Source organism: Dunckerocampus dactyliophorus, chromosome 5 (assembly GCF_027744805.1).
Source record: "Dunckerocampus dactyliophorus isolate RoL2022-P2 chromosome 5, RoL_Ddac_1.1, whole genome shotgun sequence".
NCBI classification, from domain to species: Eukaryota; Metazoa; Chordata; class Actinopteri; order Syngnathiformes; family Syngnathidae; genus Dunckerocampus; species Dunckerocampus dactyliophorus.
Genome location: NC_072823.1, coordinates 2,276,400 through 2,293,174, shown reverse-complemented (window position 1 = coordinate 2,293,174; position 16,775 = coordinate 2,276,400). Strand labels below are relative to the sequence as shown.

General features: G+C 40.7%; 1 protein-coding gene across 21 annotated transcripts in view; it reads right to left on the bottom strand.

The window, feature by feature from the left end:
- The window catches only part of LOC129181866 (pleckstrin homology domain-containing family A member 5-like), a 120,619-nt gene extending 108,016 nt beyond the window's left edge, over window positions 1–12,603 (bottom strand). For 5 of the 21 annotated variants that reach the window (XM_054777573.1, XM_054777576.1, XM_054777575.1 and 2 more), the window contains exons 1-3: window positions 12,319–12,591; window positions 12,151–12,227; window positions 9,637–9,694 (exon numbers count right to left, since the gene is read on the bottom strand). In XM_054777573.1, the coding sequence (XP_054633548.1) occupies window positions 9,637–9,694; window positions 12,151–12,227; window positions 12,319–12,410 (227 nt within the window). In that variant the 5' untranslated portion in view covers window positions 12,411–12,591. Of the gene's footprint in view, window positions 1–154; window positions 249–6,381; window positions 6,552–9,636; window positions 9,695–12,150; window positions 12,228–12,318 lie in introns of those variants that run through there. The other 16 variants (XM_054777578.1, XM_054777590.1, XM_054777592.1 and 13 more) reach the window with 9 other exon arrangements.
- Between the last annotated feature and the right edge of the window lie 4,172 nt (window positions 12,604–16,775).

Here is a 16,775-nt window from a genome sequence, read left to right as displayed (position 1 = left end):
GGTGGTTGTCTTTTGCATCATTTGCATCATACAGAAGCTGGTAATGTTAGCAGAGCTCGACCAATAATTTCCCAACATTACACTAATGCAGTGGCTCTCTTTTGCAACAATCTTGCTTATTTTATAGGAGTCTCATTTGCAAGTATGCATTTACCTTCAGTGTGTCCTCAGGGTGTTGCCATACTGTAGTCAGGAAGTAGCTACTGTGTGCCAGGCCTGTCTCTTGTTGAGCTGTTGAAAGTATTTGTCTGAAAGTAGATTATGCTTATTATGCATCATCGGTTTAAATGAAATGGGCATTTAAATGTCTAATTAATTGTCATAATGTGAGGTGTTTGCTATGCAAATCGCTAATGCTAATCGCTAGCGCGTGTAGGGGATTTCCAATGTGAATTAGCATCAAGCTAGCACATTTGCTTAAATGAATTTTGTCTAGGTTGAATGTCACAGATACTGTAAATGATCTACGGAATAAAAGTCATAATTTAGTATTAGGGCCACATTGAGAAAAAGAAATCTGACATTTCGAGAATAATTTACGAGAATAAAGTCGTAAATTTATGAGAATAAAGTCGAAAATTCATAAGAAAAAAAGGTCACACATTTACCAGATAGAAAAGTCGTACATTTATGAGAATTTTTTTTAAAGTCTTAATTTACCAAAAAAAAAATGGTAATATTACCTTTGCCCAAGGCTAAAGGTCACATAAATTCCAATATTAAAATAATCTGACATTTCGAGAATAAAGTCATAAATTTCCGAGAAAAAACGTGCTATATTATGAGATTAAAGTTATATGAGAAAAAACGTATTATTAAAACTTATTATGTAATTTTATGTTCCAAGTATTGCCTGAGACAGCTATGTGAGCGTTGGCCTTGGGCAAGTGGAGTGGGTGGGCTCGGGAAGGTGGAAGTGAGAAGGGATAGCCATGCTAATCTGTTTGTGCTCAGATTTGCTGCCACGTTATGAATAAAAGCTTGCCTCAAGCAAGAGAAAAGTTTCCTTCCTTCCAGAGTAGCGATGCTCTATTTTCTCTCTAACACGTTGACACGTAATATTAGCACTTTATTTTATTTATTCACTTTATACTTGTGGTTTATTCTCCACTTTTTCTGTCGTAAATTTACGACTTCATTCTCGAAATCTCAGATTTCTTTCTTCAACGTGGCCCTATAATTGACATGCTTGGTTTTCTATATGCTCAGTTTGTTTTCTATGTTCAGCTCTGAAACGGAAGTCAACCAAACGAAACGTGAGCGCCGCTATCAGAGAAGCACTGCACTAGTCGCTAAGCAAAGACAATAAAACAAGAAATCCATCACAAAATGATCACAAATGCAGTAACTAAATGTGTTGCCAGTACTTCTGTTTTATGAAAGAAGAACTTCTGTCTACGTACTTGGCTTGTTGAACCTAATACATTGTTAAAAACATAATACATAATAATGAGTGTTATCTGATCTGGTAATCTTTCTTCTCTCACGTCTAGATAATTGGTTTTGCTCTTGAAGTGCCAAAACAGCCAAATACCTGGACAGATTTCTGTTTGTCCTGATTTTTCACAGTGAGAATAGAGCCAGACGCCACCGGCTTAACAACTTGTCAGTGGTAACGGGTTAGGTGCCATTGGCCCATTCCTCTGTACTAAATGGAAAAATAAAGAGACATCAGATACCTGTGTGTCTATCACACAGGTTTGGCATTGTTCCTTTCTAATGTGACATACACAACATTAGTTGTACCGCTTTGACAGTCATTACGTTTAAGTAACATAAAGTAGGTCGTTGTGGCTCCACAAATGTCAACGGCTGTGTCATGAATTAGTGGTATGTTATGAAACTGGGATGTTTTGCCGGGATGCGGCATGTTTGTACGCCTTTGCTGAACTAGAGGACTGAAACAAAAGGCGGTAGAAAATCAATGGTTCTACTTTATATGCTGAACTTGGTGCAAACAGTCACCAACCCCAATTACTACTTGTGGAAAGAGAACATGAAACTGTGGCTTCTGCAGAGGTGAACATACTCTACTTACTACACAGCTACACAGGAGACCACCGATCCTCATCAAAATGCAAGTACGAAAACAAAGACAATTGAGTGCTACATTGCAATAGCTTCCATTTCCTGCTCGATGATCCAAAAAAAGGTGTCAAACAAGTGTCAAACGCAAGGTCCGCGGAACTTTTTGCAAAATAGCATTGAGACGTGTGTTGCAGACATCAAAAGAAAACGTGCTTGAAGTGATTCTGTCAGTTGCAACTATTCCTCTAGCCTTACTTAACTTCAGTGGCCACAGTAGTATACAGTCTACAGCACTTTCAAACTATTACAACCAGTCTGGACAAAATAACACCTTAAAGAGGCTTAAGACAGCCAGAGACTTGTCTTGTTCAGCCCACGACCTAAAGTCGACTTTGAGTTTTGGCTCCCTTTGCGTTTGACACCCCTGCTTTAGATGCTCCCTTTCTCACAAGTTATTTTATGCTAAAGTCTCACATCAAGCACAAAAATGGATCCAACTTGGGGTTTTTGTGTTAATTATGGAAAACTCGGGTTGAATTGGTAAGTGTACAACCACTACTTGCGCTCATGTTTTTATTATAGTATGGGAGCAAGGAGTAATCAGATAGCACTAACAAAAACAAAAACAGCCGTGTCACAACAGGCCAGACAAAAATAGCCTGAAATAACTAATTGCTAACTCACAGTTTCATCATTTCATCAAATACCGAGTCTACACTATCACACCAATGCCCTGCGCCCGTCCTCCCCTTCAGAGGACAGTCGACGTCAGCGCAATCTGCTCCTCGATGCTCACACTGTGTAACCCGATGATGACAGCCAAGACAAGCAGCAAGCATCAGAATGGGTCAGATCCTTTTACAGGATGGGTCACAGAGATAAATGAATCATGTATTTGGCTTTGTTTATGCGTCTAAAAGATGAACGACTCTTTGTTAGAAGTATTTGTTCATTAACGTTCAAAACCCACAAATATAACCAGGGCCCTGTGAAACATTAGAACTGGCCATCTCCCATCAGTAGGCGCATGGTTTTGGACAGTTTTATGAGGCTCTCACTAACTACTTGTCACACAGCCTTAAAATGTGACAAGCACTTTCCCAGATAGTTATCACATTAACCTGGCAACAAATACTCAGTGAGTGGCAGTGAATTCAGCAGGCTTGTGAGCATAGCACGTTAGAACAGGTTCTGTTCACCCCAACAGAATTTTAAAAAATTAAACAATAAAGCAGAATCGCTGTACTGGTAAGAAGGCCAGCGACTAGACTAAAATATACCCTCTTTCAAGGTGATACCAAGGGTTACAGTGGGCTACAGGGTGTGATAAGTACTTGCCCGAAATAAACCTTAAATTTGGGGTAGTGCGCTGGGTATAAACTATACCCCTGGCGAGGCTGTTTTTTACCATGAAAACAACCCAAAATACTGTGTAGCCTGGTTTTAGGGTAGCAGGCCACTTAACTCTGTATACCCTCTCACTGGGCATGTTTACTTGAGTAAAATCTGGAGTTCTTGTTCTTTGGTAAACCTGACAGGCCTTTTTTATAGTCAAAGTGCTATGATTTAACTTGGCATGGGCCAGTATGAGATTCTGACAGTATAATAACATCACGGTTTCACGGTTCGCCAGATACAAAGGTTTGCTTGTTCATGTCAAGACAGCATTAACTTTACCTTGAATTTTGCATGTAACAATGGGTGGTGCGGCTGTAGATGTGCTATCGTGCTCGATATTGTCGCCTGCGCTTGCCACCACTTTCCCCCAAGCCACGGCCATATATTGGGTACTTTTACAAGAGTGAAAGTATTCTCAAGCAGCCGATTTGGTACTTAGACGGGGGGTAAAAGTTTGGGGGACTCGCCTCCTTCAGCCATCAGAGCCTGCAGAGCTGTGCGCAGGTGGAGGGGTTGTGATACTGCTGTGATACTTCTACACGACCTGAGGGATTTCTGACTCCCACTTTCTCTCACACTGCAGGAACGGTATGACGAAAAATTTTAGTGGTTTTGAAACTGTGATTTGTTGATATCGTGGTATACCATGAAACCGGTAACCGGCCCATGCCAAGATTTTACCCACAAAATCAGATTCCTTTCAATGTTACCATAGTCAGCCTATGGTCCTCACTGTCAACAAGCACCAGAGCTGCATGCAGCCAGATAAACAGAAGAACAGATGCATCCTTAAACTGAAGAGTATCTGTGAGTTGTCACATTTCAAAGACACTTTAGGGCCATGTAAACAGTTTTGCTGCATTTTCAGGCAAAGCAGTTACGGGCATTACAGACCAAAATGCTCCTGCTGCAGGTCAGAGGATGTGTCAACTGAATTAGCTGTGACTGAGTTTTATGACTATTTTAATTACATCTGACTTCAGCATCCACGTGTGGCTCTCAAGGCTCACTGTACACTCACACACACTCACAGGTATTGGTGCACATGGTTGCTATAAATTGTGCTACTCACCTGTCATATAATCAATAACACACCCGCCTCTTACAAAAAAAGATGACACAAAGCATTTCAGAATCAATCACTAATGGAATCGAGCTAAACTTTCAAACATTTTGTCAATCCATAATTATTCATGAAGTAGCATTTAGACCATCAACATGCATATGTAGACGACGCCAGTGCCATAACTGCAGAGAGAAGGTCTGGGTTTGACTGAGTGATAAAAGCGATAAAACACTGGGCTGCCTTTCAGCTTGACTGCCTGACAGCCTGCCACATGGAGCTGCTCAAATTCACCAGCAAGTCAAAGCAAGAGAGGGAATTCATGGTGGCACACCAACACCCTTTCATCCCCTGATATGCAAAGCCATCCTCCTGATGTTGACCTTGATTTGGAATTGTTGAATTGAAACATGACAAAACAGCAAAATGGCGCCCTCCGTGGCAGACGTCTCTGTCTCTGTTTCACTCTCACGTTTTTTTGCTATTTTTTTGCTATTTTGTTGTTCATGTTGGACATTCAACGTGCTGCGTTGCATTGCAGCACGGAGACAACTTTTCAACATCGGCGGGGTTCATCATGAGCTTTCGTTCAGCCTCTCGGACTGGCTTTCTTCTGCGTCAGGAGGACGCAGCGGCCTGCGGGCCTGGTGAGCTGAATGCCCAGGAGCGTCCGGGGCGTAGGCGAGGCAGGAGGGGCGGCCTGCGTGCTAGGCTAAAAGCTGTAGCGACTGGGCCACCGCTGCCGAGCCTGCTGCTGGCCGGCGTCCGCTCTCTCGAAGACAGGATGGACGAGCTGAGAGCAAGGATTGCAGCTACGGGAGATCGGAGAGCGCTGTGTGTTCACGGAGCCCTGGCTGGACGGAGGATTTACCGGACTCGGCGGTCCGGTTGGGGACATTTGCCGCTTGCCGGGAAGATCGGACTTCGGGGTCTTGTGGACACAGAGCCTCGGGACTGTTCTCTCCGAATGTTACCAGCATGTAGGCATTCCCACGAGGGCAAATAGCATCCTGTACCAAGTCTACAGCAACATGAAAGGTGCTGTGAAGGCTCTTCCAAGTCCTCATTTCGAAAAAGCTAATGTCTCTTCTGTTGTTGTTGCTTAATTTATTGTTATTAATGTTTCTTCTGTTCTTATTCATTTTCTTGTGTTTTTCTTTCTTTCTTTCTGCTGGGAGAATGAACAGAACAAGAATTTCCTTGCATAGCAGAACTACCTGTTCTACTGTGCATATGACAATAAAACTTTTGAATCTTGAATCCATCCCTTTGATTCAGTGAGAGATGTGGAAATATAGTACAAACTATATTTGTACTTATTTCCGCAGAGGCGGAAATAAGGTGTTGTGTTCAGCGAAAATAATACTGTCCGGAGGACTCTTTCATGATGTAGCTCAACTTCCAAGAGCTGATGTAATGTTGTATTTCTTTAGACAGCAAACTCGTTCAGTGTGAATCAACAGCGCATCTGCAAGTCAAGTGTAAAGACGTGTACCAAAATTGAGTGTCATTATTGCAGCAATACTAACTGGAAGGGGTGTCACAAGATTTTGCGAGATTAAAACGTGATGAGATTTCTCATTTGGAGAAAAGCTGTCTCACAAAAACAGGGCAGCCAGAAGCCAATCAGACTGTCAACTATGGCATCGCTACTACGAATGATAATGGGCTCCACACACAGGATAGCAAACCCTGCGCACGGGAGGCGGCGGGCGGCTGTGGCCAGCTATACCGGTGAACGACACGCTCACATCCAGAGCGAATTACGAGTCTTTCACGGTTTTGATTGGCTGTCATATCTGGAGAGAATTTTGGTGTTTAGCGTGTACTCTTGTTAGTACTGGATCTTGCTAGCATTGAAAACAAACTTACATAAATGAATGCAAACTTACCTGATACGTTCACTCTGCCACCAACAAGTTTGCATGCCGCTGCTTTGTCTTTATATCTGTATATTCTTTTTTAGAAACGTGAAATAGCTCCGGGAAATCTGACGCGGTACTGAATAGCATCCTGTCCGCTCACTGGTCGATCAATGAAACTCCCGCTGATTGGTCCTCATCTGGGCGACAGCAATGAAAAGTTATATCGTTTAGCATCAATTTGTGGGACAATGAACATTTCAAAACACACCTGCATTGTTTTGTTACTCAGTTTAAATGAAACAGTGCCTCATTTGGGTGCTAAATTAATGCAGACTCAACCCCCTGGAACAAGTGTTTGACGGTGATTTTGTGTGAGTTACGTCTTGTAAGTACTTCGGCGTCCCGCATTCAGGGTCACCAAAATTATGAACATCAACACTGCAACACAATCACGTCGTGACACTATCTCCAATTTTGCTCAGTTAATACACGACTGTTGCATGTAGGATTACCAATGTTAACAATGTTCGTCTAACATCGCTACAATTGTGTATTAATTATCAATTTCTGTTGGAATAGTGTAGAATGTATGTACTTAAACAGCAAAACGTTTGCACTTAGAGTGCCTTCTCACCAGGCTCACCGAACAAGCTGAAAAACAGCTGCAGTACATCCTGAATGCTGCTCGAGTCCTGACTAGAACCAGGAAATATGAGCATATTAGTCAAGTACTCAGGTCTCTGCACTGGCTTCCTGTCACTCAGAGAATAGACTTTAAAACAGCTCAGCTTGTGCACAAGTCTTCTCACGGTCTTGCGCCAAAGTCCATCTCCGACATGTTAGAGCCACATAAACCATGTCAAGCTCTGAGAAGCTCAGGTAGTGGTCTCCTGAGGGTGTGCAGAGTTACGACTAAACACAGTGAGGCTGTGTTTCAGTTTTATGCTGCCAAAATCTGGAACAGTCTTCCAGAAGATGTGCGACAATCCTCAACTTTGGCAATGTTCAAATCCAAGGAAAATCCACACTTCTATTCAACTGTGCATATGACAACTGAAAGTGTTTCATCTGCACTCTTCAATTTTATTTTTGTTTTATGGAATTATTTATGGAATTTATGTAATGATTTTAGAATGACTATGTTTTTATGGAATGTTTTTCTGAAGTGATTTTAACCTTCTTTTCTGTAAAGCACTTTGAATTACCTTGTGTATGAATTGTGCTCTATAAATAAACTTGCCTTGCAAAATTTTGCAATTTTGTTGCACATTTCCGAGGTTCAAATTTTATTTATGTTATTGAAATATCTAAATAAGTGTTCTGTTCAACTTGCATGGCACACAATTACATAAAAATAAAAAGGCATTTTTTCTACAACATTTGTATGCTATCGGCACGGGCACCGTTTAAGTACGGGCACTGTTTCAGAGGTAAATGACACCCAACCTGAGTCGACCAGTGCACTTCACTATGCCTCAAATCTCTTTAAACAGTCAATTCATCTAATTAATCCTAATGTAAGTGTAATATTTGGAAAGGTGACATGTGTTTTACCAAACACGTTTTCACTCATGGTTCGCCATTCAGACGAGACGAGGTCAAGCGGTGACTTTTGATGGGTTGATGCAGTGACTTTGGAAATAACAGTTGATGATTTAACTAGGGATGTCCCGAGCCGATCTTCAGGATCGGGAGCTGATTCGCTGTATTTTGAAGATCGGATTCACCACGAGATAGGGCCGTTCCAGTGAGTAAGTCAGAGCGACACTCCAACATGGTAGGTGCGGTAATGCGCCTCAAAGCTGGTTGCCGCTCGACTCCCGCCACCCGCTAGAAGGAGAAAACGCAACACCACCATGCAGACATGTCCGCGGTGTACCGTGGTGAAGGTAGTTTCACGTTAGACGTTGGATATTCAGCTCCGTAGCTACAGCTATAGTTCCCCCTCACTGTGCCCGGACTGCTGTGTCATGGTGCGGGGAGCTCGCACAGGAAGTTGCGCTCTAACCACTGGTTATGGAGAGAATTATGTTTGTTATGTGTTATGGGAGTTATGGGAGAATGAACAGAATAGGATTTTCATTGCATGGTATAACTGCTGTTTTTACCATGCACATGACAATAAAACTCTCTTGAATCTTGAATCTTGGTTGTTTTTCTAAGGACCGTCAATAAATTACTACGCGCTGAAGAGAGTTTGTCATATATTCTAAATCACACCACAAATTGATCTATAGCCATGTCAATGATTATTCCTACCCTAAAAGTATTTTGCAAACCCACTTTTTCCAATTTTATCTGTTATTGGATGGACTTTTATTGCATCTTTTATTGGATTAGGGACCTGATTCACAGAGGTTTGTTACAGCAGCCGAACAATATTGTTGATCATGCTGTGTAATTCAGCAATACTTTGGTTGTGTTATTTTTAATGCTTTGAAGAGCTATTTTCATAACCATATTCAAGTCCACAAATACATGTTTGTAACAAAAGCTTATTTAAACAAACAAACAAAAAAGGATCGGCACGAGATCGGATGTCTCGGCAAGGCTATAAAAAAATCGGATGGGATCGGAAGCCAAAAAATGTGGATCGGGACGTCCCTGGATGTAATGTCATTACAAGTTGTAATATGGGCTGAACGAGGTAGAGCCTTTCTGAAAGAGGAGGAAGAGATAAAAACGCCAGCTCTTACATAACCACAATGCATACAGCACACAAGCATTTGCATTGTGTTTTGCAGATTTTCTGAAAATGTATTTAAGATTAGTGAAACATTTGGCTGGAAACCCGATAATAAGCAGCCACTCACATATCCAATGCTTCAAGCAGAGCAAAACTCAACAGGGAGCTCAAATCGCTACAATGCTGCAAGTTGACACAAACCTGAGAAATATTTTTCCATCTATTTAAGACAAGCATGCAGAGATTATAAAAACACAGCTGGAAGACAGACAGACAACAGAACGGTTACACTGGCTCATTCAATCAATAACATCAACTCATAAAGACAGCCGTCACACTATGCACATGTCTGCCATGTGCTTACACAACGTTCCTACATGTGTAATTATTAACTTTTGACAGGCCGCCCATGTAACGATATGAGGAGTAAAGGTTTCAAATTCGCAGCCAGGAAAACATCTCTTACAAAAGTCCACATACAGTAAATGCATGGCAGCAAGTTGAAATGCATGCAATGGGTACATGTTTTCAGATCCTATCATATGCTAATTCTGTCATGCATGTGGGTGAAATTATGAGTGGGATATGTCACTCACTTAATAAAGCATCGTGCACCCTCAAACGTATATCCTTCTTCCCATCCAGTGGGTAGATCTGTGAAAGAGAGACAAGCCAGTTCCATGTTTCAGTCATTGATCCAGCATAAATATGTCTAACATTCTTTGGTTGCTTTGATTTGCTGTTATGGTTGCATAGTTAATAGTGAATAAGAAATAAAATATCTAGTCAACAAAATATAATCAATATATAAATTGATGTATAATAACTGCATATTTTGAGATTCGCTATTACGCAAAGTTGACTTGTTCATGGTGTTACATGTGGCCTTTGAGCCTGCTTATGACCATCAAACAAGCTTGATAAGCGCGCCCTGTTTATACTGTATGCCCACCATCTCATGAAAGACAGCTTTGTAAAAAAAAAAAAAAAAAAAATAGCAGGCTTCACTGCACATCCTAAAACAAAGCCTGAAACTCAACTATGCGTCATGGGAGCTGTAAGGTTGATTTATTTTTGTTGTTCTTCTGCGAAAAGGATAAGTTGATGTTAAAATATGACTGTAATGTTAGCACTGCAGCGCCACATAGCTCTGCCAGTGTTGCTAACGTTTGTGTCGCCATGCAGTAGGATTCCCTAATTATAAATTAACAACCATCTAAAAATGGTTCCTAACATTATTTGAGACACAAAAGAACACCCCTATACTCGCATTTACACTCGTATTACACAATATAGTAGACATAATGAGTAAAAAAAACTCGTAACTTTATTTTACAGGCATTGCCTGAGACAGCTTAAGCATGTGGAGGTGGCGGGGTATGCAAGGCGGAAGTGCGAAGGGCTAGACATGCTAATCTAAATACTAAATGCTCAACTGCTTTGCTTTGCTGCCACATCATAAATAAAAGCTTGCCTGAAGCAAGAGGAAAGTTTCCTTCCTTCCTGAAAAGCTATGCTCTATACACGTAATATTACGAGTTTAGTCTGGTAAATCTACGACTTTATTATCGGAATATTATGACTTTTTTTCTCGTAAATTTACGACTTTATGATCTTAATATTATGACTTTTTTTCTCGCAAATTTACAACTTTATTCTCACAAATATATGACTTTTTTCATAGTAAATTTAAGACTTTTTTCTTGTAAATTGACGACTTTTTTCCTAAAATTTACGACTTTATTCTCATACATTTTAGGGGAATAAAGTCGTAAATTTATGACTTTTTTCCTCATAAATGTATGAGAATAAATTCGTAAATTTACGACTTTTTTCATCATCAATTTAAGACTTTATTCTCGTAAATTTACGACTTTTTCCTCATAAATTTATTTATTTATTTATTTTTTCCTCATAAATTTATGATTTATTCTCATAAATTTATGAGAATAAAGTCCTAAATTTACGACTTTTTTCCTCCTAAATTTACAACTTTATTCTCATTAATTTACGACTTTTTTCCTCATAAATGTACGACTTTGTTCTCATAAATTTAAGACTTTACTCTTGTAAATTGACAACTTTTTTCCTCATAAAAAATGAGGAAATTTAAGAGAAAATTTAAGACAATAAAGTCGTAAATGTACAACTTTTTTCTTCATAAATTTTTGACTTTATTGTAAATTTTTTAGAATAAAGTCGGAAGTTTTCGACTTTTTTCATCGTAAATTAAAGACTTTATTCTGGTAAATTTACAATTTTATTATTATGATATTACGACTTTTCCATCCATCCATTTTCGATACCGCTTCTCCTCATTAGGGTGGGGGGGCATGTTGGAGCCTATCCCAGCTGACTTGGGGCGACAGGCGGGGTACACCCTGGACTGGTGGCCAGCCAATGGCAGGGCACATATAGACAAACAACCATTCACACTCACATTCACACTTATGGACAATTTAGAGTCACCAATGAAGCTTGTAAAATTACAACTTTTCTTCTCGTAAATTTACGACTTTATTCTCAAAATCTCAGGGTTATTTTTTTTTCAATGTGGCCCTACCACTCCGTCATAATGTGTAAACGATAACCAACCCTACTCATCAGAGAAAACTTTTCAACCACTTTTGTTTTTCAGCATGTTGTCCACTTACGGAAAATTGATGAGTCACCGACATGACGTGCAAATGAAAAAGTCTTCTTGCAGCAGACATTTAAGCACATCACTGCAACACTGCAGGTGCAATGAAAGCTGCTGTGTAGTCATAAACATTTACTAGCAAACAGTTCAAGATAATAACAACAGCGCATGCATTTCAGCTGCAGGTTGGTAATCAAACTAATTGTGTCCTTGCTCACTGAGGCCAAACAACTAAACATGAATTTATGCATGTGTATTTAAAGTGCAATCGTGTCCAAGGTAAAAATGTGCCGTGAGAAGTGCCAAGAGCAGGTTAAAGGTGGGTTTGCGGGGGCTCCCACTTTGTCACAGCCCATTAAACAGACACACTGTGCGGATACCGCCGCCTCGCTGACAGAGAGAGGGGAACTTAAGGTTTGGCCAAGAACCACACATGACGCCACACATGATTATCGCCATGACGCCTCACCTGGAGTTTTCCGGTGTCCGGTTATGACCGCCTCTCCACTCAGTGGATGCAGCCAGGTTGTACTCTTGGCTTCTTCGCTGTGGACACAAACGCATTCATGAACACACGGCGACTTTGCTCGAATGAAGGCGTCACACATTAACGGCGTCTTTCATTTTTCACACTCACTTGACGAAGAAGACCCGTCCGTCGCGAGTAACCCCATAACTCCAGGAAGAAGGCAGACCACAAATCCACTGTGGCTGGAGGTCCGCCGCCATGTCTGCCAATGGAGTGTGGCGCGCGCAGGCTGGCAGGCAGTCGGCGCGAACACGGAAACCTTGGCAACGGCAGACTGCCTTATTTCACTTGTCAACTCTCTGCCCTATCATTTTTTTTACTTATTAATCCCACTTGATTCACAGCCCGATCCAAAGTGTCTTCCTCTCTGACGTTGTCATTTGGATGCTTAGTCCAAACAAAGGCAACCCAGCGCGTAAACGACCAAAGTGGGCAGGGCCGGATTAAAGAGCCGTGACGCCCAGGGGGGAAATGGATGTGATGGGACCCCTTTAACTGTCAAAAGGTAAAGACAAGTGTTCCTAATGAGGCTCCTTGTAAGCGCAAACGCCGGTGACGACTGTTTGTCACATTAAAATGCAAACAATGAAGGTTTAAATCGTTTTGTATGCACTGGTCATGAGCATTTAACGATTTTGTCCTTATCTACTAACAGTCAATTCATGAGTTAATGTTATGTTTATATTCATCAGAAAAGGCAGGGAATAGTTAAGATTGTAACGTAGAATCAAGTATTGTCGTCAAATGTCTTTTCATGAATACAGTATATTAACAGTGATTATTATGCAAATAAACATTAAATGCCAGGAGAAAAAAACATAATGGCAAAAATAAATAAAACATATAAGGCAAATAAAGTATAAAGTAGTCAAGTTTAAAAAGTATTGTTGTAAAATATGGGCATATCAGAAATAGTATTTACATTCCAGGTATATCATTTCCCAGAAATTGATAAGCAATTAATTATTAAATGCATGAAAATAATGGTAGAATAAAAAAGCAGATAACATCTAAAACTAGAAAAGCACTCGGGAGTGCAGACCTCCGCCAAGCACCATAGTTCCCCCCCATATTGTGATTCACACCAAAATAATAATCCAACATTTTTTGGATCAGTCTTTGATATTTTGAAGAACCTGTTGGAAGCCTGTCCTGTGTTTTGACCATTTTTTGTGGAGTTATATGCACAAATTGCAAAAATGGTCCTATCTTGCAATGTTAAAGAATCCTTTAAAATATTCCTGGATTCAGACAGTGGTCCGAATCACCCCCAAAATTCAATCAGTTCTTCCATATCCCATTTTTGACAATTCCTGAAAATTTCATCCAAATCCATTTAGGACTTTTCAAGTTATTTTGAACACAAATAAACAGATAAATGCCGGCAAAAACATAACCTCCGGTAACAAAATTAAGTGTAAAGCAGTAAAGTCCATCCATCCATCATCGACCGTTTATCCGAGGTCGGGTGGTGGGGGTACCGGCCTAAGCAGCGAAGCCCAAAATTCCCTCTCATAGTCTCTCGAACGTGTCCTGGGTCTTCCCCGAGCCCTCCTACCAGTCGGAACACCTCTCCAGGGAGGCACCCCGACCAGATGCCCGAGCCACCTCATCTGGCTCCTGTCCATGCGAAGGAGCAGCGGTTCTACTCCCGGATGACAGAGCTTGTCACCTTATCTAGGGAGAGTCCAGCCACCCTACGGAGAAAACTCCTTTTGGTACATGCAATCTTGTCGTTTCGGTCACTACCCAAAGCTCACGACCATAGGTAGATTGACCGGTAAACTGAGAGCTTTTCCTTTTCGGCTCAGCTGCATCTTCACCACAACGGACCGATGCAGAGTCCACATCAATGCAGACGTTGCACCAGTTCGTAAAGCACCAAAGTAAGTCTTTTAAATCAGTGCAGTTGTGTAAACACACAGATACTGATGTGTTAGCTTGTCTTATTTAGTTTAAACTCACCCTATTCCCTGATAGGAGTGCATGCCAGTGTCAGTGAACAGAATCTTGGTGCCTGTTATGCCATTGCGAGTCTGCATGGATGTACTGTGCTGCAGTGGTTCCCAAACTTTTTGTAAAGCCTTTTACAAATATTGAACATAATTAGTTGGTTAATTAATTAATTTTATAGTTTGTATTTTTCCTGGTCACATTACATTTGATAAAGTTTGACATGAGCACTGATAAATAGATAAGTCTGGGGTCTGTATGACGTATGAAGTCTGATGTTGGCATCCTTCTGTTTGAATGGCTTGATTTTGAGCTTCACTTTGTTTGTACACTCTTGATAGTTAATGTGTCATGTCTGAATATTAATTTAACAGGAAATTCAAGGGGAAAGTTTAACAATCACGATAAAGCGGTATCCGAAGTACAACAACACATACAACCAAAGGTAAAGCATAATTTTGGGGGGAATCCCACTCACAGTGACAGGTTTTCACCACGGCGATGATGAAACTCTAAACACCAGAAGTCAAAATAATCATCAAATATACCTATTTGTTCATATAATGCACACAGAGCAATGAACCACTTCATGCTCCATTCTCCTTCTGCCGTGAGGCATTCAGGCGCACTCGGAAATGCGATGGTTAGGCGCTTGTCAATTTCAATTGTCTTTCAATTTTATTCACGTACCCCCATGTCAATTGGCGTACCCCACTTTGGGAACCGAGGCCATACTGTAGATGCTCTTCTTCTTCAAACTGTCAACCAACCAACAGCGCCTCTGCTGGTTGCAGCAAAGTAGTGCACTTCATTAAGCCTCACTTACTTCAAGACAAAATGAATTCCATACAATTGACATAATTCTACCCAACGCCCTGTTAAACTTCCTTGCACTTCTTGGTAGTGTAGATGTGTGTTTAGTGGGGCCCAGAGAAAATGAAAACTCCAAATGAGATCCATTCTTTGTCCCTCATTTTGATCCTTGTCAAAACTGAAAATTAGATTTTGTCCATTTACTCATATTTCTTAAATGTCTCAAAGGAAGAGCCCTCCTTTGGCCAGATCCCATTTGGAGATTATGAAAAGCTCTGTCTTTCTGTACTGATCTTAGCTGGCTGCCATCATCAGCTATTGAGACACAGAGATGATTCATAGATCAAACCTGAATGGCATTGATTAGCAATCTGTTTCAGTTCTTCAAAAATGCAATTCTTGTCAAAAGCAGAGGTGAGCAGAACAGCTATAGAAAAATCCTCTCTTGTTAAACGTTATCCCTCTTACACTCCGTAGGACCCTTTGTGTCATCCGAGCAGAACTGGAGATGGTTTAATGTTTGCTAATAAACAAGACCGGAACCCTGGAAGTGGAACACATGCCATTCCTTTATATTGGCATCACAAAAACACAGAACACACTTCGTCCTTTAGATCAGGGGTGTCCAAACTTTTCCACCGGTGGCCACATACTGAAAAATGGAAGGACAAGTTATGAAAAGTTATGAAAAAGCACATTATTAGTATGAACTTTGGTCTGTTTTTTCCCATTTTTGCTGTTGTTGGGTTTTTTTTTAAAATACTGTATTTCAACCCTTTTCTCAAATGATCTTCATAAAAATTCTTCATGTAATATTATTTACTTTATTCACATATTTTGACTTTATTCCCATATTTAACTTTTCTCCCCAACCAAATTTTCCAAAAATTACAACTTCATTTTGTTTTGTTTGTTTCTCATAATGTTACGACTTTATATTATTCTTGCAAAATTCCGCCTTTTTTCTCATTAGACAATGACTTTATTCTTGTAATTACTGTATGTCTTTATTCTCGTAACATTAGAACTTTTGCCGCAACCTAATTTCCCAAAAATGACCACTTTATTCATGATTTAAGTTGTTGCTCATAGCTCTTTAGAAACAACAATTTGACTTTACAAAAATAGCGTCTTTGTTTCATATTTCGCCACACGGTGGCCTAGTGGTTAGCATGTTGTCCACGCTTGAAGATCTGGGTTTGAATCTCCGTTGAGCGTCTCTGTGCGGAGTTTGCATGTTCTCTCGGTGCGTGCGTAGGTTTTCTCCAGGACATCCAGTTTAGTCCCACAAAAACATGCACGTTTGGTTAATTGTCTCTAGGTATGAATGTGAGTGTAAATGGTTGTTTGTCTGTATGTGCCCTGCGAGTGTACCCTGCCTCTCGCCCTATGTCAGCTGGGATAGGCTCCAGCATAGCCCTGCGACACTAGTGAGGATAAGCGGCAATGAAGACGGATGGTAATGTAACAACGCGGGACCAGCAGAAGCCCTTGATAGAAGTGTTGTGTGACTGACAAACATTAACTAACACACATTAACTAACACACAGAGAACCTTTTTTCTAGCCACTACCTCGAGGTTATTGGTCTCACCTCCTGTCTGAGCTGTGAAAGTGCAGCATCAGCCTTTCACACCAAACAAAGACAAGTCATCCAACACCCTTGTGCCTCTCCTGTTGGTTGCCATTGTTTTCTATTGTGTGCTGGACACATCGCATCAGTCACTGTTGTAAGAGCGGAGCGGGATGTTTACTGGTGGGAAATGGACATAGCTACCAAATGCTAGGTCATCTACTTTA